Source organism: Anas platyrhynchos, chromosome 5 (genome assembly GCF_047663525.1).
Source record: "Anas platyrhynchos isolate ZD024472 breed Pekin duck chromosome 5, IASCAAS_PekinDuck_T2T, whole genome shotgun sequence".
Classification (NCBI taxonomy): Eukaryota; Metazoa; Chordata; class Aves; order Anseriformes; family Anatidae; genus Anas; species Anas platyrhynchos.
Window position 1 is genome coordinate 33759110 of NC_092591.1, and position 22291 is coordinate 33781400.

Genomic DNA, 22291 nt, shown 5'->3' on the forward strand with positions numbered 1-22291 from the left:
ATTGTTGGACTGGAACCAAAATCCTTAACTGGATAAAAGTCAAATTTAGGAAAGAAAAATAAAAATAAAAAAAAAAAATCCTGACTTAGATCCACCCCATAATGACCAAGTCCCGGTCCCCCAGCCAAGAGTCTAGGAAGGAGGAAAGGATCAGACCCAAACTCCAGGCTCAGACTCATCTCTGATTTACTTTTATTCTGAAGATGGAGTAAATGCAAGTCTTTCATATGGTTCCCTCCCCTTGTCTTCACTCAGACAGAAAGTTTAAACCAGCACATATGGAAGGTTTGAGAGCTGGAGGAGGCTGAAGCTTGCTTCAAGAAACACAGAGGCTGGAATATTTCAACACTGCTACTGACTGAAGGAGGTGTTAGGGAGGGAGACAAGAAAGGAGAAATGAAGAGATGGTAGAATAATATAAATTAAAAGAGAACAGAGTTCGGATGCAGCTCAGATAAATCTCAAACACGCAGCAGAACTCAGTTATGGCAAGCTTGCCCCGGGCAGAGTCAGTGTGCATTTCAGTCTTCTCAAGTAGCTGCTGCAGCCACCTGCAACTTTAAATGCCATGTCCAAGGTCTTGGCATAGCCAGCTGGGTCCCATATGTATTTCGGGACTGAGTGTTATATTTGGGTCCTCAGAAGTGGCCACGTTAAACAGTGTTATTATCCGACATGAACAAGCTCTAGCAATCCCATTATTATGATGGGTAGGGCAGAGAATGGAGACAGTTTATGCCAAGTTTAACCTTTGCAGTGTCCTCAAAAGGAAGAAAAGGAAAAAAAAAAAAAAAAAAAAAAAAAAAAAAGATCCTGCAGCTCTCAAGCTGTGTTCTTGTCAGTGTTTGAAAAGCCCAGAGGGTTTCTACTTCCTTGGTCCTTGTGATCTGGCCCAACCTTGGGGAATTTATTTGAGAAGTATTCCCTGAGCTGCAGAAGTCCCCCCCTTCCCTGCTGGAGCTCCTTCCTTTTACTTGCTGTAGCCACTGGTGATGATGACTGGAAAGCTGGGAGCAGCTCCCATAGTGACCTGGGCCTGAATAAGCTGATTTCTGCAGATGACCCACTCAGGAAACACCTGAGCAGTCATCCTGGGACTCCTACCCAGCAGGGCAGGGCTGCTCCTGCCAACCCTCGGACCTCACGTCATTGCCACTCTTGCCAGTGCTGCAGCTTCCTGACGTGATGGATCAGTCCCCTAACGATGGAGGGAATGCTGCTGCCCTTTAAATCCTGAGGCAGAGGACAAAGAGGACAGGTCCTCAAACCTGGCAGCTCTGTGGAAACACCTTGCACAAAACAAGAGGATTTTGTGTCTAATTGCAGACTGTTTTGGCAATGGAGCAGTGGCACAAGCAAGCCACTTTTGCTGACCTTTTAGGTATGGGTGTTTTGGAGCACTGTCTTACTCTGAAGTGAGAGGGATGGGCCAACTCATCCTTGTCCCAGTGGGTTTCAATAACTAGAAATGGCTGAAAAGCAGAGGAAGGTGAGGAAATCCAGCAAATCCCACCCTGCCTCCTTGCCTCCCTCTTTCCCTTTCTGCCTTTTTCTTTCTCCCGTGTCTTCAGAAGCCTCTTAGTATGGGGATTTCACCTCCTGGTTACTGTGTAGCTCTTAGGCATATTCTCAAGCATGCCTACACTGCCCAGCAAGTCTGGTGAGAGGTGGCAACACACTGTCACAGCAGCAGAAGTAAGAAAAAGAAGAAAGCACCAAATTATTTGTGAGCCGCTGCGTTTGTCCTTTGCCTGTTCACAGCAGCACTGTCACTGGTGTCACAGCTTGCAGAACAAAGCCGTGCCACTTAATTCAGCGACACGAACGGCCAGGAGAGTTTATTTTTCTTCAGTTCCTGAAAGCATTTCAGAATCGCCAGTTCCTTTGATTTCTGCATGGCAATATAGCACTCCTCTGTAAGTTTTCCCACAGCAGTTTGCACTCCAACTGGCAGTGCACGCAGGATCTTGGTCCAATTTTCATATGGCTCTTCCTGCCTCTCGCTGTTGACATAAAGCCCTTCTCAGACGAGCTGAAGCCAGATCCCCTGCTCGTGAAAATTCCCATTGTTCCTCTGATTCCAGCAAAGCTTTGCTGTCTTACACCAGCTCAGTGCCTGGCCTGTGTCATGTTGCAAGAAGTTCCCATCTCATGCTCCCTTTGGCAGATAAAAGTTCCCTTTCCCTTCTTCATCCCTTTCCCCTTCAGCCTTTGGAAGGGTCATACGCGACATTTGGGTGAAGCACACTGTGCCCATTGAGATCCAGGTGTGGAGGCCAGCCTCCCTCTGCCACTGCCTCCCCAGATGGTCTTGGTCAAGTCTCCACCGTTGCTGTTGCCTCCTTGCTCCTGGTCGCAACCCAGCACATTCCCTGTGCCCACAGGGCCAACGTAGTGCCGTAAGCCTCTAATTGTAAAGCTGCCTGAAACCCTTGGGAGCACAAAGCTGTAGAAAAGCAGCGTTATTGTAATGGCTGGCCACTGTTTTTCTCACGAGGCAACTAAAAGCTGAAGAAGGAGCTACTTTCTAGAAGGCGCTCTCCATATGAGTAAGTGCCGAACCACGCAGTGCACTTCGACAGATGGGTATATACGGATGCACGGGGGAGAGAGCAGCGACAGCGACTGCGTGTGAAGCTTTTAGCAACCACCTGCACAGCACCTCTGAGCCCCAGAGCCGTCACGGTCTCGGTGAAGGGGATGTCACTGCCTCCCATCCCCGAGAGCACCCAGGCTTGCCGCACGCTCTCCGGGGGCTGATTTGTCAGTGTCTCCTCCTTGCAGAGTGAGGAACTTGGGAGGGAGTGACATTTTAATTCCAGTCATGAAATCCCCTTGGCCCTGCTCCAATATCCTAGGAATTCCTATCAGAAAGGCAAATGGCTTTGGGGAAAAAAACATAAAGATCAGAGCCTATGACTCGGGAGGGAAATACACGACCTTGTTGTGCCTCAGTTTCTCTATTCGCCTAGTGGGAATAACACTATTTCCTCGCACTCCTCTATTTATCTAGGTTTGCAGAGTATTGCGGGAGCCGCTAGGTAAGTGTCGTACGCTGGTTGCTGCTGCGGAGCTGAAAACTGTTGTAGCGACATTGCTCCTTATGGTGTCTTTCAACCGAGATCCTCACCATAATTCCTACAGAAAGACGGTGCCAGATATATATATATTTAAATTGCCAGTGACTTTACCCACACCATGTCAGTAACTTTGTAAGAGCGGAGATCTCCTTCCTCAGACCTCTCCCTGCTCTTGCTCCAGCAGAAAGGAGGACAAGGGGACGTGGATCCCGCTGGAGGGACGGGGTTGGGGTGGCCGTGCACCCTGTGGGGCGCAGGCTGGCGAGACCCGGGAGCAGGGGAGGCAGAGGGGTGCTGTGTGGGTGCCTCGGGGGTCTGGGGATCCCCTCAGAGCCCCGGCTGTGGGGGTGGGCCCCAAGCCCTGCTCCCCTCGAGGGCAGGCGGGTGCGTGAGGGCTCCTGAGGGGCCCGGGGGGGGAGATCAGCGACCTCCCGCGTCCCCCCGCCCTGAGGCACCCGGGGCTCTGTGTTGGGGCTCGGTGCTCGGGCTCGGAGCCCCCCCTGCCCGCAGCCCCCCTCGAGGCTCTGCCCGCCCGGGGCCGGGGGCGGCGGCGGGGCGGTGACTTTGTGCTCCGGGGGCCGCTGCTGCATATTCATGAGGTGATGTCAGAGGGGGAGCCCAGCGCGCCGCGGCCGCCCGGCACCGCCATTTCCTGGCCGAGGAGGCGGCGGCGGCGGAGGGACGGGCCCGGCCCAGGAGGCGCCGAGCGGCTGCGCGCCGGCAGGGGGAGACCGCCCGGCACCGGCACCCGCAGCCGCTCCGCTCCGCTGCTCGCCGCCGGAAAGAAGTTGGAGATTCCCCGCAGCCTCCCGGGGCAGCCCGGCGGAGCCGAGGAGCCGGGGGACGATGGTGGTGCGGGAGCGATGGAGCTGAAGCGGGGCATGGCTCTGCCGCGCCTCCTCTTGCTGGGACTCTGGGCTGCGGCGCTCCGGGACGGCGCCGCCGCCGCGGCAGGTGAGGCGCCGGCGGCCCTCCGGGGACGAGGGGGCTCGGGGTTGGGCTACAGGTGGCCGCGGGGCTCGGCGGCCCCGCTGCGGTTCCGGGCACAGCCGGGAGCTGCACCTCGGGGAGCTGTACCTCGGGGAGCCCCGGGAGCGGGGCAGCGGCCAGGCTCGGTGCCCTGCCCGTGCACGGCGGCAGCGATCCGCTCAGCCCGGGGGCGAGCCGGGCACGGTGCCTTCCCCAGCCCTGCGCCCTCCGAGCCGCGCTGCCCAAGTTGGAGCCCCCCGGGAGGGCTGCGGAGGCCGGGCAGCCTCCCACCGGCCGGGAGCAGGAGGAGCAGCAAGGCTTCCCGCAGCCCCCCTCTGTCCCCGCTCCCCAAAAAACTTCACGGGGTCGCGCTCCCAACCTCCCGAGGTGGCAGGAGCGGGGAGGCGAGGCGCGCCGACCCGCTGCCTGTCGCGACAGGCGGTGCTGCTGTCGGTGCTGCCTGATAAGGAGCGCGATAGAATCGCGTCTCCGAGCGGCCAGCTCACGGCTCGGCTCCTGTGGCTGTTCCGGGGAGGTTTGGAGGGAGCCGCTTGGGCTGGCGAGAACGTTATCGGGTGGGAAATTGTGACTGGGAGAGCCCAAGGGGGAAAGGTGGACGGTAAAAGCGGTGCTGACCTCCCGTGCGCTTCTTCCAGATACCTACAGGAAGGGATGCCATAGCTAAAGCTGAGTTCTGTCAAAAACTTGTGAATTTATTTTTAAAACGCCCTGATTTGTATTTCTTCCCTTCAGTTGATCTTGACAGAAGGCTTACATTAGGCAATGTGGAGAATTACAACTTAGGCTGAACACTCCTGCTGTATATTAATTTCCTCCAGCATTAATTTGTATGGGAACTGAAACCATAAAAGGTCTCTAATGACACTTCATTGTTTAATTTGTGGTTAACTCTTCGGCAGAGCAGTCTGAGGAAAGCCAAGTAGTTTGCCTTTCCATTAAGGCACCTGTAATGAGAGTGTCTGTCAATTTACGTGTGCCTTTAGCAACCTGGCTGCATTAGTTTTCTGTAATACTGAGAGAGCTGCTGTGAAGCTTTCATGTTTTGTTCCAATATTGTGAGTGGTGGAAGGGAGGTTGCTTTCTGGCACACACTGGGACGTGTAATTTGTGTTACAGATGAGTTAAGTAATGCAAGATTAGATCATCCTCACCCAAGGTGATTAAATCCTTAGTCCAGCAAACCAGCTGCAGCAACTAACCTAAAACGATCGCCTTACCAGTTTTGCTGTGCCTTTTGTCAATGCGCTGAATTAACAGCAGCAGGCAGAAAGGCAGAAATACCGATCGCTGGACACCAGCTGGGAGCAGGCTGGGGGATCTCATTAGAAACAGGCACGAAGTCCTTCTGCCGGTTCGGGGATGCTCCCGGGGTGCTGGTGGTGGGGGGAGCTGCTGTCCCTACAGGAGGGTTGTGTGTTGGTGGGGGGGAAGCGGCACACCGGGTGTCTCCGTGTCTGGTCACTGCTCAGGCTGTAACAGAGTGCGAGAGCAACAGGGCTGCTTACTTGGCGCTCTGGCTTTCACACGTGATGTTGTGTAGGGTAGCGAGGCATCCTGTGAGAAGCTGACCGGCCAGTGACCGGGGCGAAGCTGGAATGCACAGTGGTGATACATGGCTGCACCAGAGCAGTGGAGTGATGGAATTGGGGGTTTTGTTTTGTTCTGTTGTGTGTTTTTTCCCTAAAATATGCGGAAGCTGCTGCTAGGGCATAATATTGAGCTGGGCAAAACCTGTTCTGGTCTGTCAGTCCTGTGCCACGGCATAGGAAATGGCCACTCTCCCTAACAAAACTAGCTTTACATTTATATTCCACGTTCCTGCTTTCCCACGGTCTCCTTTGATCCTCCGGTTCCTCCTTTATTTGCTGTCTTTCCAAAATGCGCTTGTACAGCTGGCTTCCGTGTTTTCTCATGGTAACACATTCCATAGATTCACTTCTGCTTGAGGGAAACACTCCCCATCCACCCACACGTACAGCAATGCTCCGGGCCAGATTCCGATCGCATCTGTGGCAGTGTGGACCTGAGCAGCTCCCCTGGTGCTGGTCCTGCTGCTTCAGGGTCCTGCTGCTTTGGAGCCGCGGCTCCGTGGCTCTGAGCGCGGCGTGGTCCTTCGGCTGGACCCAGGGAGGCTCGCTGGAGCGCACGCCCACATCACGCGACAGAAATCTCTGCTCCTCGGCGAGGTGCTGTAGAACAGGCTTTGCTTTCACAGGTTCTGTAAATTGCAGGGAAGCTTTCTGTAACGCAGAGGAACCGTGTGCGCTGAATAACGTGGCATAATTGATTCTTTCTCGTGTCCCAGCTCTTTACAAATGCATACAATGGAGCGAGTGTGATGATTTCTTAGCGGTGCGGGAGCACCGTAGCTGAAATGCAAGAGGGAGGTGTGGTACCACGTTGAGAGCGTGGTCGGCACGGCCGGATCACGGGCACGGTGAATCTCCCAGCCTTTGTGGTGGGCTCTGCGGAAGCTCACCCTGCTGCTCCATGAGCGAGCACGGAGTTGAGAAAAGCCCCCCGTGCAGACTGAGCCGCCACCGCTCTGCAGCTATTGCGATTTCAGTGCTTGCCTGTGATTATTGCTTAGCAGGCACAGGTGGGCAGAGGCGAGGTCCACAGACCCCTCTGCAGCACATGCCGTGCCGGTAGGGTGTGTAATTCCAGACCACCGACTTGGAGTAATTTGCTGTACTCCAACCCCCCTTCTTCTGGGGGTGGGGCGGAGTAGTATTTTTCTTTTAGGTATGAAATTTACAGGATCTCCAATCAAATTAAAGGTGTCCCAGGGTCAACCCGTCAAACTAAATTGCAGCCTCGAGGGAATGGAAGATCCCGAGATGTTGTGGATCAAGGACGGAGCAGTGGTGCAAAGCGTAGACCAGGTGTACATTCCAGTAGATGAAGAGCACTGGATCGGCTTCCTCAGGTACAACAGATGCGGAGAAGGAAGAATATCATGGAATCTATTGCACAATTTTCTGCTGTCAGCTATAGCTATGTAACTGCGGTGACCTCTTTGTGGCAGGGTCCTCAGGTCTGCAGTTCAATGTGTGGCAAAGGCATAACTGAGAGCAGAACTGAAGCCACTGAGGGCTGAGATGGTGCACTAGAGCTGTATTGGTTTTCTGACTACCCTGGTGACAGGTGCTTTGCTAACACTTGTGATGCTTGAGACGCGACTGCAAGGTGAAAGGATATGCTCTTGCCTTGTTTGTTCATCTTGCTCTGCTGCGCAGCAGGAAGACTAAGGTCTGATGTGTAGGTTTTCTCTCTTGTACTCTTTCTGCTCTTTTTCTCTCTTGAGCTGTCAGTCTGCCTGAGGGATGAGGCTTGCTAATTGAAATGAGACTCCCAGGACTCTGTCCCCTTCCCTTCTTTGTGAAGGAGCATTTGGCACCTTAACCCATCCCCAAATTATTTTGCAAAAACTTTCCCTATATGTTTATGCCAAGTTATATCAAGCCTGCCCTGCTCAGGGGCTTAAAAACTCCCTTCTGCAGAGCAGCTCTCTGCCCTTTCTGCAGCAGAAGGTGGATGTCGGTGAGTTCTGGAAGTACCATGTTAAACGAGACCCAAAGTTCTCCTCTGGCTCTTTATCTACATATAAAGAGAGCTTGTACAAGCAAGCGTGCCATCGCTGTGAGGGCTCAAAACCATTGGCTGGCTGAGAATCACTCTTCTGTGAGCTCAGGCTTTATCTCCTCTTAGGTCTCTTGGCTTGCCATTGCATGGAGTCTCCTATTCTAGCAACTAGAAGTCTCTGTCATAGAGCTTGTCTGTAATAAATGATCTGGTAGGAAAAAAATCGGTGCCTAGCAAAACTGTTGCATAACGTTATGTTGTGGAAACAGTTTGTCTTAAATCTATACCATTTACTTCTCCCTGTTCTGCTTTGCCACTGTCAATCTGATCTCTTCTCACGTCTTATTTTTCTCCGCTGAGAACTTCCTGCAGCCCCAGGGCTAAGTTAGGGTGTTAAATCCAGATGTGTCCGTATTTCTCTTTTTCCTTTCTCCTACTAAAGTGATCATTTCTACCACCTGCTGTGTGACTCTCTGCTGCGATCTCTGTGTTTCTGAACATGCGGCTGGATAGGCAGGACAGCTGATTCCTGTTGAAGGTACAGCTCTGAAAATCAGGCTTTAGCGGGACCATTTTGTGCATTTCAGCAAATGGTCTCCCTGTTCAGTCTTCCATCTGAGAAATTCCTCCCCTTCCCCAAGATGGACTGCTAGCGTTAGAAAAGCCAGCATCAAACCTGCTGAGGATCTCTGCATGACAGCCGATGCATGGCTGTGCATCCCGGGGGAGCAATTAGCACTTGTACATTGGTGGGCACTCAGAGTCACACTGGTGCCTTTGGTAGCTGAGACCTAACAGTGGTGGAATAAGGAAGAGAATTTATCTGCTGAACCACTCAGTCCCTGTGACTGCTTTCCCTTGCTTGGGTGCACCTTCTCAGAAGGAGAGTTGTTGCTGAGCAAGGGAGAATGGTTTGTGGTGTGAGGCCCTGTGCTGGAGGCCAGCATAACCCCTTTGAAATCACCAAGCGAAAGGCCCGAGTAGTTTTGCGGTGCAAAATGCTCTTAGGATAAGAATACACTAAGCATAGTTGAAATGAGAGGGGAAGTCTTCTGACCCATTTATTCCCATATGAGGCTGTCCTATCACCTAACCAGAGCAAAACATTCGGGCTCGTTGGAAGCATGTGATTTGGAGTTTCCCACTAGCTCAGGCGCCGTAGGCTAAGCTGCCACTCTTGAAGACCAGCTAGAGTCACAACTCAGAGTCAAGGAGATGAGCAACCCCTTCCTACTCTCAAAGGACACAAATTATGGGTTTCCTGCGAGCACGTTTTGGAGGAAGGCTGTTTGCTCTGCTGAGGATTCTTTCCATCCACCCTAGAGAGGAGGCTCCTTTCTCCACTGTTTTGCTGCGTGCTTTGTGCTGGCTGGCTTTGTCTTCCTCTCTAGGGCTGGCAGCATTTCAGTGGGTTTTATCCATGCATCTGGTTTGTCAAACACTGGAGGGTCCTTTGGGGCAAAAACATGCTTAATCCACGTAAAATATCGATATGGCTTTTGACTTTTTTCAGCTTGAAATCCGTCGAGCGGACAGATTCTGGGAAGTACTGGTGCCAGGTTGAGAACGGGGGGAAGAAGGAAGAATCACAGCAAGTGTGGCTCATAGTGGAAGGTAAGGAGTAGTAGTAGTGCTGGTTTCCTTCCAGGGTTGACCCACGAATATACCGTAGGTGGAAGTGATAGGCCTCTTAGCTCTGAACCATTCCTGATAACTGCAGTGAGATCACTATAGGGCAGATAAGAAATGATAGGGGAGTGTCTTCAAGGAAAGGAGCTGTCCGTCTGTTAGCCTTCTGATTTTATTTTGGCACACTGGGAAGCAAGTGAAAGCTTATTTCATAGAATGGCTTGGGTTAGAGGGGACCTCAAAGATCATCTACTTCCAGTCCCCTTGCCATAGGCAGGGATGCCACCCACTAGACCAGGTTGGCCAAGGCCCCATCCAACCTGGCCTAGAACACCAACAGGGATGGGGCATCCACAGCTTCTCTGGGCAACCCCTTCATGCACACACATTTCCTTCCAGCCCCTCAATCCACTGTTGCTTTGGTATTCATAAAATTACGGGATGGTTTAGGTTGAAAGGGATCATCTGGTCCAACCCTCTTCTCAAGGCAGGGCTACAGCTGTTTCTATGTATTGGGCAAAGTACGGCTTTAGCATGATTTTGAGAGTTTCAGGAGCAGTGTTATACATCGGTGCCTCACAGCCATGACTGTTCGTGTTGCGCTGTTTTGCTTAGTCTTGTCTGATAAACAGGAAATTGTAGGTGGTTGTCCAAAAGTTACCCAAGGCAGAGTGGATTGATAGCTTCTCATTGTCTCTGGTTTCATTTCCCTTGACCCATGATCATTTTAGATCCTCAGAAGCTGGTAGTACTTACATGGTATAATATTTAGTGAGGCAGTTGAGAGGGACAGTGTATTTGCAGCAAGAGCTGGAATTTTGGGATGCAGTTGGTAATATTTTGGGCCCGAGCTGAATTAGTACTCTTTAAGAAGGGACACGGGTTGTGTGTCTCAGGAGGTGGTATGATTTGGGTGACATTTTTATAGCACAGGTCTCACTCATCCAGAGCCATGGAAATATTTGTAGCAGTCCTCGTGGAAGGAGGAATGCTTATCTTCTGTCTTCCATGAGTTCCAGGGTTTCATCCACCTAAAATTTCAGGTACAGTTTCACCTGGAGACCATTGTTTACAGCTTAAATTTTTCTTTTGTGCAGGTTTCTATTTCTATTCCAATACCATGGCCCACTCCAGAGGTGGCTGCATTTGCGTGTTGGGTGCATTGGAAGTGATTGGGTAGCTCAGTGTGCTAAGCAATCTGGAAAACAAAGGAGCCCTTCTGGGTAGTGCAGGCAAAAAATAACAAAGTCACAAAAAACAGCTGCAGCTAGATAAGGGGGAGTTTTGAGAATGAAGGACAAAGCTTACAACAGAACCATAAGTTAAAAATGCAACTGGTCATTTTTAAGACAAAAGCAAGTATGACAGAAGCTAGTTAAACCTGAACTGAGTGTGTAGTCGCATGAGATGGGACTCAGTGGGGAAAAAATAAAAATTAACAAGTAGTGATAAGAGGTGGATTTAAAAAAAGCTATCAGCAGTTAGTGTAAGAAAACTAGGGACTGCAAAAGCCTATCAGTCCCACCAGCACTGTTATCTCTGTATGTATTTCTTCCCTGGGTACACCAGCTTTGTCTAGAAGTTATTTGCTGCTTTTGTAGCAATTGTTCTCTTTGGCTGAGAGGGGATGTTTACCTTTGATTCCTGCAGCCCTTGGTAGGTGTTGACACCCTTCAAGTATGCCGTACAATGCAAGCATAGACTATTGGTATCGAACTCAGAGAGCTAGAATGGATTTCTTTGCTATCGAGTGTCTGTGGCTGGAGATCCAGTTAGGTAGTCTTAACAAGCAGAAGTTGTATCAATGGTATTTGAACTGTGCCTGTGATACCACTAAAATGTTTGATATTATGAAGAACTCTTCAGAATTTACCCCCCCCAAAAAAAACAGACTTTGAAACTCTGTTTTAGAAACTAGATTCTGGCCTTACCAAGAACGTGATAGTGTGTTCAGTGCCTGGAGATGTAATCCAAGAGGCACGCTGCGGAGTGTGACCATCTGAAAATAAGGATTATCTCTCTTACAGAACTTTCCCTCTGAAATTACACCCCTGGCTGTGGGGCTGGCCCTTGTTGCGGCTACAGAGTCAGCACACCAGCACAACCCACATGGACGTGTCTCCTTAACGCCGTCTGAAAACTGAGCTGTAGAAAAAGGCTGTCCCTGTGGGAAGGATATGGAACAGGGCTTGGAACAGGGAATACACAGGCTCATTTCCCTATTTTGCCACTGCTTTCCTGGCTGTTGGCAGCTCACTGCTTCCATGGTGCATCTGTGAGGTATGGGTGCTGGTACTTGCCTCTTGCACCAAGAACTAGCAGGATAAATGTGCCACAGACTGCAGGGTGTCCAGGTAACATCCTGACAGGGGCAGCGCAAGTTCCTGAGCTGGATGAATCAGCTGCACACCCTGAACTACAAGAGTTTTTAATTGTGGTCTTGTCTGATCTGGTTAGTTGCTCCCAAAGTGAGAAAACCTGCCAAGCTGGGCAGGATCCTCCTGAAAGGTTACCTCGGGTACCATGGCAAAGGGACAACAGGCAGGGATCCAGCTCACGGGTAGAAGAGACGCTGGTATTTTCCCCTTGGGCCTTCCTTAGAAAAGGAGGTCAAAGCAGGTGGAGGTGTCACAGCTGGTATTTGGAAAGTTTGTTCACTTTTACTGTTTAAGTAGGACTGCAATAAAAAAATAAAGCAAAGCATGTAAGCAGAAACCAGTGGTGAATCATGGTGGATATACCTGTCCTGAGCGGTAGCCTTTGTACAGATAGGCACTGTCATTCCTGGGTGACCTGTTTCTAGACCTATGTTAGCTTTTTTTCATTTACCTGCCACTCTAAAGGGACAAGAGGCAAGGAAGAGAGGAGGGCACAGAGAAACTGCCACCTAAAAAATGCAAACAAGTGACAAGCCCCTCAGTAAAAGACTGAGGATGCCATTTCCAGTCAGAGTGCAGGGGGAATGTCAAGCATTAGGCTCCTAAATCCATGTTTCGGCACCAGCGTTAGTTGCCTGCTTTTGGGGGTGCTCAGCACGTGCAATGCCAGCTGGAGCCACTCAGGCCTGTCATCTCTGCGGCCAAGAGCAGCGTGACTGAAGCATGTGAATGCCCAGTATCGCTGGTTCCTCTTTCTGTGAGGTGGTAGATCAGCAGTTTCCCAAACATTTTCTCCGGCTGAGGTTATCTTATTTTTGTTTTGGTGTAGACAGTCATTGGCAGCTGTGCTTGAGTTTAAAAGGAGCCCAACACTTCTCCAGGCCTTGGTTCCTCCAGCAGTTACCAGAAGTGGGTGTCAACCGGTCTGCATGGTCAGCACGGTCAGCACTGATACTGACGGCTGCTGAAACTTTGTGCAACTGGGTGGGAGCGCTGAAGCCACCAGAGGCTTGGCATTGCCTGTAAGAGGAACCACACGTTTTGATGTGCTGAGCTCCATTAACTCTTACCGGTTGAGAGAAGACCTGAGGTAGCAGCACTGCAGCTCCCTGTGGGTCTGATCCAAGGCCTGTTGCACCAAACAGGAATTTTGCCACTGCAGCAGACAAATACTTATTGAGAGAGCTGTGTCCGTGTTAGCTCTGTAACAAATTACCCCTAATTTCAGGGCAGCCTGGTTCTCTTGGTGCCGAGCATGCTGGGCGGCTGCTCCAGTCAATTAGATTGTGCAGAGAGAGTGTAAGTGATCCCTGCCTCTCACCAGGGGAATTCTTTCCTCATTCATGGGTTTGTCACAGCAGCTAGTTCAGCGTGTTTACAAAGTTCAGTTTTTAATGCATGGCAAGAAGTACCTGCAGCCGAGTTAGGTGTCCTTTAAAAGTGGTGGCAGACACGGCTACAGATATTGACTGCTTCCTCTTTAAACCCCAGTTTTTCAGCTGAAACGTCGAGCAGATTCTACTGTTCTAGGCTACTTCATAGGGGATTTTTGAAGGACACTCAGTGAAATAGTCTTTTCAAAGGCATTTTAGGAAGAAAGCACTCTTTTCTCACTGACTTGTAGTGAGAGCATGTGGCCATTCACATCCCGAGGTAATCTAGTTTATTTTGTGAAGGGCTTGGACAGAGTCAGATTAGGTATAGGGGCAGGACAGATGGGTGTCCAGTGTTGGGCACTGGTATTAGTGGTAACAAACAGAGACAGGAGGAGCCTCTCAAGTTATTATCACTTGTCTGTTGCTTTTCTAGGTGTACCCTACTTTACTGTGGAACCTGAGGATGTATCCGTGTCCCCTAATGCCCCATTTCATATGGCCTGTGCTGCTGTTGGTCCCCCTGAACCAGTGACAATTGTCTGGTGGATGGGAGACTCTAGAGTGGGGCTTCCAGACATCTCCCCCTCCATCCTAAATGTGTCAGGTAAGGCTACTGCCAATGCAGGGGATCACTTTGAGCATCAGAAGTGTGGAGAGGGAGAGCTTTTTTCTGTACGTGCCTAATGACACTGGGTAGCCACATAGTGTGGGAACAATCTTTGACTGCACCTTGAAAGCTGAGAGACCATGATCACACGTGAAGGCAGATCATCTCAAGGGGTGCTTGTAGCCCAGTGTGTTTTTTCTCTGGCTTGAGGCACGCAGGCTTCGCAGAGCTTGGGTGGGGCTGGCACCGTGGCAAAGATGCTACTGGACAGGTGATGCATTGGGTCCCTCTTTTGTTATTCCACCTCATGGGGAGTGTTTATGGCTTCAGCAAATGACTCTCTTGGTGACTTTTGGCTTAGAAACCTAAAAGCATTTGCATGTAACAGATGCCACCTCCTCCTCCCATGCACAGCCACATCCCACATTGCTTTCTGCTCTCTTCCCCTGCTCTGGTCTTGTAGGCTTGCTGGATGCTCTTATCACTAAAAGCTGACCACCTTGTCTAATTGTTTGATGCTTTTAGGCCGCTTGTATTGGTGCTAAAGTGGGCTGGTTGATATCCTCAGAGACTGAGGTTTGTCCCAGAGTGAGTGCTAGCATGTGATGGTAAGACTGCCTTCCCCCCAGCCATCAGCTGGAGACCTCAGGAGGCAGTAGGGATTTGGGCTTCTCTTCAGCCTGCTTTCAGGGAAGGGTGACATACACCTACTGGGAACTGACTGTAGCTGTTCCTGTTGTTACCTTGTAAAGGTAACAATTCTAGTTACTTCTCCAACAGCTTTGTGATATTTCTTCTCTTTGCTGCTATTATTCTCAGCAGCTGTGAGTCAAACTTGAACTAGCTAGGTTTTACGACTCAAATTCATCTCTGGGGCCTCTTCCTCAGTGTTAATACAGTTACACCCAGGGGGAGTTTCTTTCGGTAAATCTCTGGCCATTCTTCAAGCTATCCAATTCTATTAAGCCTTCCCTTTAAACCTAATTTGTATGTAAATCAAAACTCGGTTTGTGATTTGCGATGGTTTTATCATCTGCTCCCTCTCTTACGTAGCCACTGGGTGCTGTTCAAAGTTGGAAATGAAAACTGCTCCCTTATGATAGAATCTGCCAGTTGAAATGAAAACTGAAAAGATGCATAATGGAGAGGGAAAAGACGATAACAATAAAAAGTCTCCTTTCCTCCCCTGAACTCATCCCACGGTGCCTCACAAAACTTTTGTCATTGTAGAGCAGTGATGTGGGGGCCTGAAGAAGGGCAGCTGCTCCTAGCGACTCTACAAATAGACTGGTATTATATATTTTCCTCACCAGCACCTTTGTTTGTCCTTTTCTCTTCCACTCCAGATAGACAGGAGCCCTTGTTGGTTAGGGATAATATTGTTCTGAGAATTAAGCTGGGTTGTGTGCAGCTGTTTGTTAGTGACAAGAGGACCTGTGCCTCTCTTGTACACGGCTTCAGCAGGTGCTGGGGGAGCTGAGATGCTCAACCCTGTCTTGCAGGAGAGCGCTCAGCTTTAATGCACTCAGGTGCTGGCATTTCATTTTATTTAATCAGGGGGAAGAACACAAAATTAATAGTTTTCTAGCATGGAAACTCATTTCTGGATAACTTAGAAATTTAACTCCGTAGTGCTCTTTGGGATATTCCTTGGGTGGGTCTCGCAATAGAGAACATGAGCTGCATGGTCAGATTGCCAAGGCATGTTAAACAATATGGTTGGTCAGGCATTGCTAGCTAAAGAAAGTATCAAATCCTGAAGAAAATGGTAAAGTAGTAGCCAGAAAGCAAACCTTTGTTCAGCAAGCAGTCAGTTTGGTAAAAGGGCTATTGTGCTTGGAAAGCAGTGCTGACAATAGTGCTGGACAGCAAAGGGGTCTTGGTTTGTGGTGTACTTCACATTTTCCTCAGGACAGGACTGTGTTTGCTTCTATCTTTTGGGAGCGCCTCATGTGTCAGGCGCTCCTCTGCTCTGCTGCCTGCTGTCAGAGTTTTCCTCTGGTTCACTGGGGTGAGTGGATGGAGCCAAAACATTTTACTCTTCCTTTTTATGGCAGTCCCTCCTCTCCTTCAGTACACCTTCTTTGCAGTGCAGTCAATTGCAGGCTCCTGGAATATGAATTGAAAGGCAAAGATGGACACTGTGCAAGCTGCTTTGTGCAGTTCTGGGACACCTTTTGCCTCCTAGACTGCATGCCCATAGTGGGCCAACCCTTAACTTTTATCAGATAGAGCCCTATAAGGCAGCAGAGTGAAATCAGATGCTGGCTACACCTCTCCAGGCAGCTTTGCAAATGTGTCCAAGTCATGATTTATTAACAATGCCAATGCACACCTTGGAGCAGCAGGGCATCAGTATGAAGCCATATTCAGGCCCTTCAGATGGACAGATGCTCACAAAAGTGAGGGTGCATAGTTGTCCCTTGTATTGAGTCACACCTGGAGAGTGCCTCAATGTAGGTGTAGTAGCATTTTGCTTTCATCTCCTTTGCTTGTCTCCAAAAGTTGGATGAAAGGTGAGGGACAGATGGGCATTAGCTCCAAGTCTGCAGCATTTGGTTGGAAGTCTGCTTGGGCTCCCAGCCCAGTTAGCAGGTGGCTGTGCTTCAGGTTGCAGAGGTGCTCAGGTGGCAAGCTGAGCTGCAGGGTGCTGATGGGTTGTACAAACCTGTGGTTCTGCACCATCCTTGCTCCAAGGAAGCTTGCCAGCATGCGAGAAAAGGACATCTCCGAACTGAGTGCTGTGATCTGCTGTTCTGCCAGGTTCATCCTTCTTTTTCAGTGCTTTCTCAAGCTCCAAGGGAAGCTCTTCTACATTGCCACACACTCTCCATTAAAAATGTGGTTGGCACATTAATTACATTGAAATCCACGTGCCTTTGATTGGCACCCAGCTCAGCCCTCCAACTGCCTGTGCAGCATGAGCTGGATGTCACGCAATTGAAATTCTGCCGACGGTTGGAGCTGGATTATATAGCTGTTTGTGTTTCCTTTCCTTTTCTTGGCCAACCTCCAGGTATTAATCAAAGCACAGTGTTCTCCTGCGAAGCTCACAACGTAAAGGGATTGTCTTCATCTCGGACAGCCACTGTTCAAATTAAAGGTGAGAGAATGGGCACGGGAGATGGGTTTGCTCTGTGGGGAGGGAAGGAAGGGCTCCCTAATGCAAGGGGCCGTCTCGAAGCTGCCAGCAAGCAGCGCTGGCTGGAGCTGCCAGCAGCTGAAATAATGCTTTGTGCTCTTCTGGCAACTCCTGCTTGCTGTGCGGGGCTGTATCCCAGGCTGCTGGAAATAAAACGCATCTGATACAGGAATGGAAACATGATGTCAAATAGCAGTTTCTCCTTGAAATGTAGAGAGTTGGAGCACTCAAATTGTTCATGAGAGATGTAGCTGGATATCATCTAAACTAAAGCTGGGGAAATCTTTCCTGCTTGGAGATGGATGGGTCTTGTTAGAGCTAAAGAGCCCATTATTTCTGCTCGCTTCTGTTGGCGTCACATTAGATGCTGAAAAAAGGAAAGGAAGGCAATCACCAGTGGCTAGTAAAACCTATTCATCTACACTGTCCTTTATGGATTTTGTTTTTTTTTGTTCTTTCCCCTTTCGAAACTTGTTCAAAACAAATAATCCCTAGCACTTGCATGGGCAGCTGCCGTTTGGAGTCCCTAAGCTGCTGCCACATTTCTTCTGTGCATCCAGGTGACTGAAACAGGGGGGTACTCAGAGCAGTCAGCTCTTCCCCTCCTCTACATGTTGGGATGCTTCTGCATTTGAATTTTTAGTCGTGCTTTAGTGCGCATTAAATGATATAATTATCAGTTCCAGGAAAGAGACTTGTCACAAAAATAATTTGTTCCAAGCAGTAGCTTATTGCTCAGCCTGAATAAGAGCAAACATTTATGTCTATATCAAATTCAGAATTGTATTAGCTAGTAAAAGGTATAGCTTAAAACCCAGCTGTAGATCTACCATTCCTACGGTGTGTTTTTCTTCAGGACAAATGTTGTGGTTACTGCTATGCCAAGAATGCAGTGTGCTGGACTAGTAAGATTTACAACTTAATTTAAAAACATTTGGAGTTATTGCCTTAAAGGCTTGTCTACGCAGGGGAATTAGTTATTGTGGAATATATCTTGTATGGATATTTTTATCCTGGGATAGAGTTTAGTTCGCAAAGCTATTAAGCTTTAAAAATTGCATAAAGCCATAATTTGAGATAATGTTTGGCATGAACAAGCTTTTTTTTTCTTCTTTTTTGATGTTAACACATTTTTAATCATTAATAAGATGACAGGATAAAGGCCTCGCAGTTCTCGTATTTCCCAGCAATTACATTTTGCCAAAAGTCCTCCAAATGCTTCAGGGGCAATCTGTCAGGTAATGAATCCACACAACCTGTCTGTGAAGGACATACCACCAGCATACGCCTCTGTGTGCGCACACGCTTTTGAGCTGAGGAAAGTGAATTTAAGTGATTTGGCAGACGTTTCACCAGTATGTGACATCTTCTGTAGATATAAAAACAGCTTTTAAATGTTGAGTCCAGAGCAGTAGTCCTATTGGTTCGAACTGTACTACCTCAAAGATATGTTTTAAAAATTAGTTATGAGCTTAGGGAAGCGATGAGGTTCTTTTAAATAGAAAAAAAAAAAAAAGCTTTTAAGATCCAGTACAACCTCTGTCAAAGCTGAGGCAAAGCTTCCCAGTAAGAGCATCAGCAGGAACAGGAGCAGACGGTGATAATGTTCATTTAGTCCTTGATCCTATAGACGTGGAATTGAATGAAATGACTCCTGGGAGCAGTTGTCTGTACGTGCGTGGTCAGGGCCTTCCTCTCTTGCACAGATCCATCTGCTAATGAGGAGACTAAAGTCTTTCTACAATTTATTAAACAATTTGTTTCTTCTGTGTTTTCAGAGGCAAATGTTTTTGCTAGGACATTTACAAACTGTTAGCATTTCTTCTTCTTTGCTGCTGTTGTTGTTCATTATCTATTCTCTGTAGCGCCCACAATGTGCTGGGTGTACTCCAAGCAGAAAATTACTGTTATTGTAGCCCACAGTCCCCAGCGGTGTACAAAGCCCCATTGTTCCAGGCACTCTGCAAACACAGAGGAAGTTAACTCACGTTATCTTAACACTTAAGCTGCTGTTTTCAGACTGGCTTTGCTCTCCTTTTCTTCGTGTGTGCAGCTGAGACTTTGTGGGTCACATCCTGTGTTTCACAGCACAGCAGAAACCACAGCCACTCTGTTTTTTTTTCCAGCATGTGATGGGGAAGTGCATCCATCCCTCCTGCCTATTGCAGAAATAGGGGAAGGTGCTAGTCTCTTCCATGGCTGTCTCCATCGCTGCTTGGATGTCATAGCAGCTGATTATTCTCACTGGTGTTACAGCCCATGCCTCCTTTGGGTATGCAATCCAGTGTTGAAAATAACATCGCTGAACCCAAAAGTTATGGGAACGTTAGCTAAATAAAGACTTCAGGGCAACGTTTGGGTGATATCCAAGCAAGCAAAAAACAGCCTTCTTTTCTCCTCAAAGAGCTTATGAACCTGAATGTCCAAGATCAAAAGGGAGAGAAACCAAGACATGGAAGAATCTAAGGTAACTCACAAAGAATTCATTGCCCATCTTATGTCCCAGCCCCGTGCTCTGCCACCCCACGTGTGCATGCACACCTGCGTGTGCACTGTTCTTGCCTGGGTGGCAGCCCCCTGCCCTTGGATCCTAGTAACTAGTTACTGGTCTGCAAAGGCTTTATAGGGTTAGTCTGTGGCATCTTCTATTCCCTGCCCCATCCCCTCCTCGAGGCTCTTTGGAGGCCTGGGAGTGGGCTTGGGTCTAAGCATTTCTCCTGTGAGGTGGCCCCATGTGGAGGAGATGCTGAGGCTGTTCTCAGCATGGTGAGAGATGGAAGAGCTCTCTGGCAGAGTAGGAGCTGCAGCTGGAGGAGTCCTGGTTTGCAATTACTTTTCCACTTCTTCTTTTCACTGAATATAACCCAGGAGAGGTGGAAAATTTGGTCTTTATGTAGAACCTTGTCCTGAGTCCCCTTGGGTTTTTGAAAGAGGACTCCTGAAGGTACAATTTGTTGAGGAGGGATAGAAAAGAATTTCTCAGTACAGCAGCTGTGATTTTAAGAGAGGCTCAAAAGGTCGGAGGAGAGGTTGGTGTCTATGAAACTGGTAGTTTTTCAGGAGTGAGACACTTAAATTAAAACAGACTCAGGAGTGAAAAAGAGATGATGAGGGATATATCAGGAAGAATATGAAGTAACTGTGTGAAATTACACTGGGAGAAAAAGAGAAGGCAAATGGAAGTATTGAGCATTATAAAAGGGAGCTGATGAGCTTTTGTTGATGCAAGTAAATCCTAGAGGCCCCTGCACTGATGGAGGTGTCTGGCCAGAGTGAGCAGAAGAGCCGTGCTCTGGTGCTGCTGTGTGATGGTAGGGAGCACAAACATCTGATTAAATCCCTGTCTGAAAACCCTGATTTCGTTCCTGGCTCAGCCATTAATTGGTAGTGTGGTGCCAGCCACATGATGCGCGCTCCCTTTGCCTCAAAGTGCCTCTCTGTCAAACAGAGTGCCGCTGAGTGTATTAACTCCGAGGCTGGAGGAGCATGGTTCTCCATCCAGGCCCTGTCCCTGGGCACAGCAGAAGGCTCAGTGGCAGGCACCTGGAGGCGGCACTGTCACAGCACCAAGCAGGCTGCTGCAACCCCGACTGTGGGGTATTGGGGTCATGCAGCAACACACCCTTCTGCTGCTGCTGGCAGAGCTGGTTTGGGGCTGGACTGAGAGCTGGGGGAGGGATTTTCAAGGCCTGATTTGGGTCACAATGCAAGTCCACAGGCAGTTGTGTAATCAGGGCTGGGTCATGTTTTGCAATGGAGGGGGCAGGGGAGAGGGCCGCATAGTGCAGGTGTGAGTATCACCCACTGGTGCTGCCATCAAAGAGGTCAACCGCTGCTTCTGTGCATCGAGCAAGGGTGCTGGACTATTAAAGAATGGATGAGAATAGCCTGTTCAATGCTAAGATAATAGATTCATTCACAACACTCAGCGATGCTCTAAAGATGTGATATTGTACCGTTTCTGCCAGCAATTTCATTGCATAATTTCTAGCCTCAAGCCTCTGCGCATTTCCATGTGAATACCTGCTCAGTTCTGTGTATGCTGAAAAGTGCCTTTGTTTCCTTCACAGCCATGCCTCTCCCGCCTCTCAATGTGACTGTGAGCCAAGTCACCAGCAGCAACGCCAGCGTGGTCTGGGTGCCGGGGTTTGATGGCCGTGCTCCTCTCCACTCTTGCACTCTTCAGGTACGGCCTCTCTGCACCGTCCCCTCTGAGTTTTGTCCCTGCCCTGTGGAAGAGTGGGACTCCTCGGAGCCACCTCCCCGAGGAGCTTGCAGGGCATGGGATGGTACAGGAAAAGAGGCAGATGGGGGAGGCAGGTGACAGGCTGGGCTTTTTTAGACAAAGCCAGGCATGGTTTAGAGTACTATTAAGCACTACCTCTTATTCTTGATTAGCCTGTTGTCAAAGACCACTTCTGCCAAGGAAATCAAGGGTACTGTTATCAGTGAGCTCCAGCTGGTGCTCAGTGCTCAAGACCTATTTAAAATGGGACCACACCTGTTAGCTTCATGGAAACAATGGTACGAGGCTAACTTTGGGCAAAGTTAGTTATGCAGGTAACTGTAAAATCAGATCAAACAGTAACTGAGTGGGCGAGAGAAGTGGTGGTTTCTCAAGAAAGTGTGCAAACACAGCTAGGCACGTTCCCCATGGGTTTATCTGTCAATATAAAGGGTGGGCCCCTTTGCTTTCCCCACCTGACTGCAGCAGTAATACGAGCCGGAAAGGAATTTCTGTGGGGTGTTGCCAAGTATGTAGAGGAGGAAGGATTTACAAACACAAGGTATGCTGGAAGCAGCCTGGCTAATTTCCTTACTTACAGTCAGTCCTCTTTCATTTGGGGAGGTGGAGAGGAAACCAGAGATTTCGTGCTCTGATGTTAAGTAAAAGAAACCATCCTTCTGATTTAACTCCCTGGCAGAAAGAATGCTTGAATATAGCTGGCCCCTGTCTCTGGTTTTTGTTGCTGCTTCTGTTCTTGTTCACAGCTGAAAATGGCTTTCTTCCTCTCTTTTACAATGCTGATTTAGCTCCAATTGGAACAGCCTATTCCCTCTGGTTTGCATGCTCATCAGCTTCAGCAGTGCTAATCACCCCGGGTTTTGAGTTCCTCCTTGCACTTTTGGCAGGGGTGTGAGGGGACAAGGACATATGGAAAAGAGGCTGAATCAGAGCAGCTTGGTTTCTGTCCACTCAGCAGTCTCCCGCCCTCCGCTAAGCCTTGCAGACTTTTCCTGTTCTTCTGAGGACAAAGTCGCTGCATCTGGATCTGGGAGCAGGTTAACTTGGTGGTCGTTCTCTGCTGACAGAAAGCTGCCGTCCCTCTAAGGGTCTTCGGGGGCAGAAATGCCACAGTTCATCTTCCCTCCCTCTCCCATGGCTCTGATTTTGTGAGAGCTGCTGACCCACATTTCCATGTGAAAATGCACACGCTCCTGGCTCCCAGTGAGGGAGCGATTGTCCTTCTGCTGGGAACCTTGTGGGGAGGGGAGGGGGCAGG

The 22291-nt window shown here is 49.3% G+C and overlaps 1 protein-coding gene across 5 annotated transcripts in view; it reads left to right on the top strand.

The window, feature by feature from the left end:
• Nucleotides 1–3667: 3667 nt before the first annotated feature.
• TYRO3 (TYRO3 protein tyrosine kinase) overlaps nt 3668–22291 on the top strand; it is a 39732-nt gene continuing 21108 nt past the window's right edge. The window contains exons 1-6 of one of the 5 annotated variants that reach the window (XM_027457863.3): nt 3668–4034; nt 6816–6999; nt 9169–9269; nt 13472–13642; nt 16662–16748; nt 20858–20973. In XM_027457863.3, the coding sequence (XP_027313664.3) occupies nt 3683–4034; nt 6816–6999; nt 9169–9269; nt 13472–13642; nt 16662–16748; nt 20858–20973 (1011 nt within the window). In that variant the 5' untranslated portion in view covers nt 3668–3682. Of the gene's footprint in view, nt 4035–6801; nt 7000–9168; nt 9270–13471; nt 13643–16661; nt 16749–20857; nt 20974–22291 lie in introns of all 5 variants that reach the window. The other 4 variants (XM_027457868.3, XM_038180082.2, XM_072038751.1 and 1 more) reach the window with 4 other exon arrangements.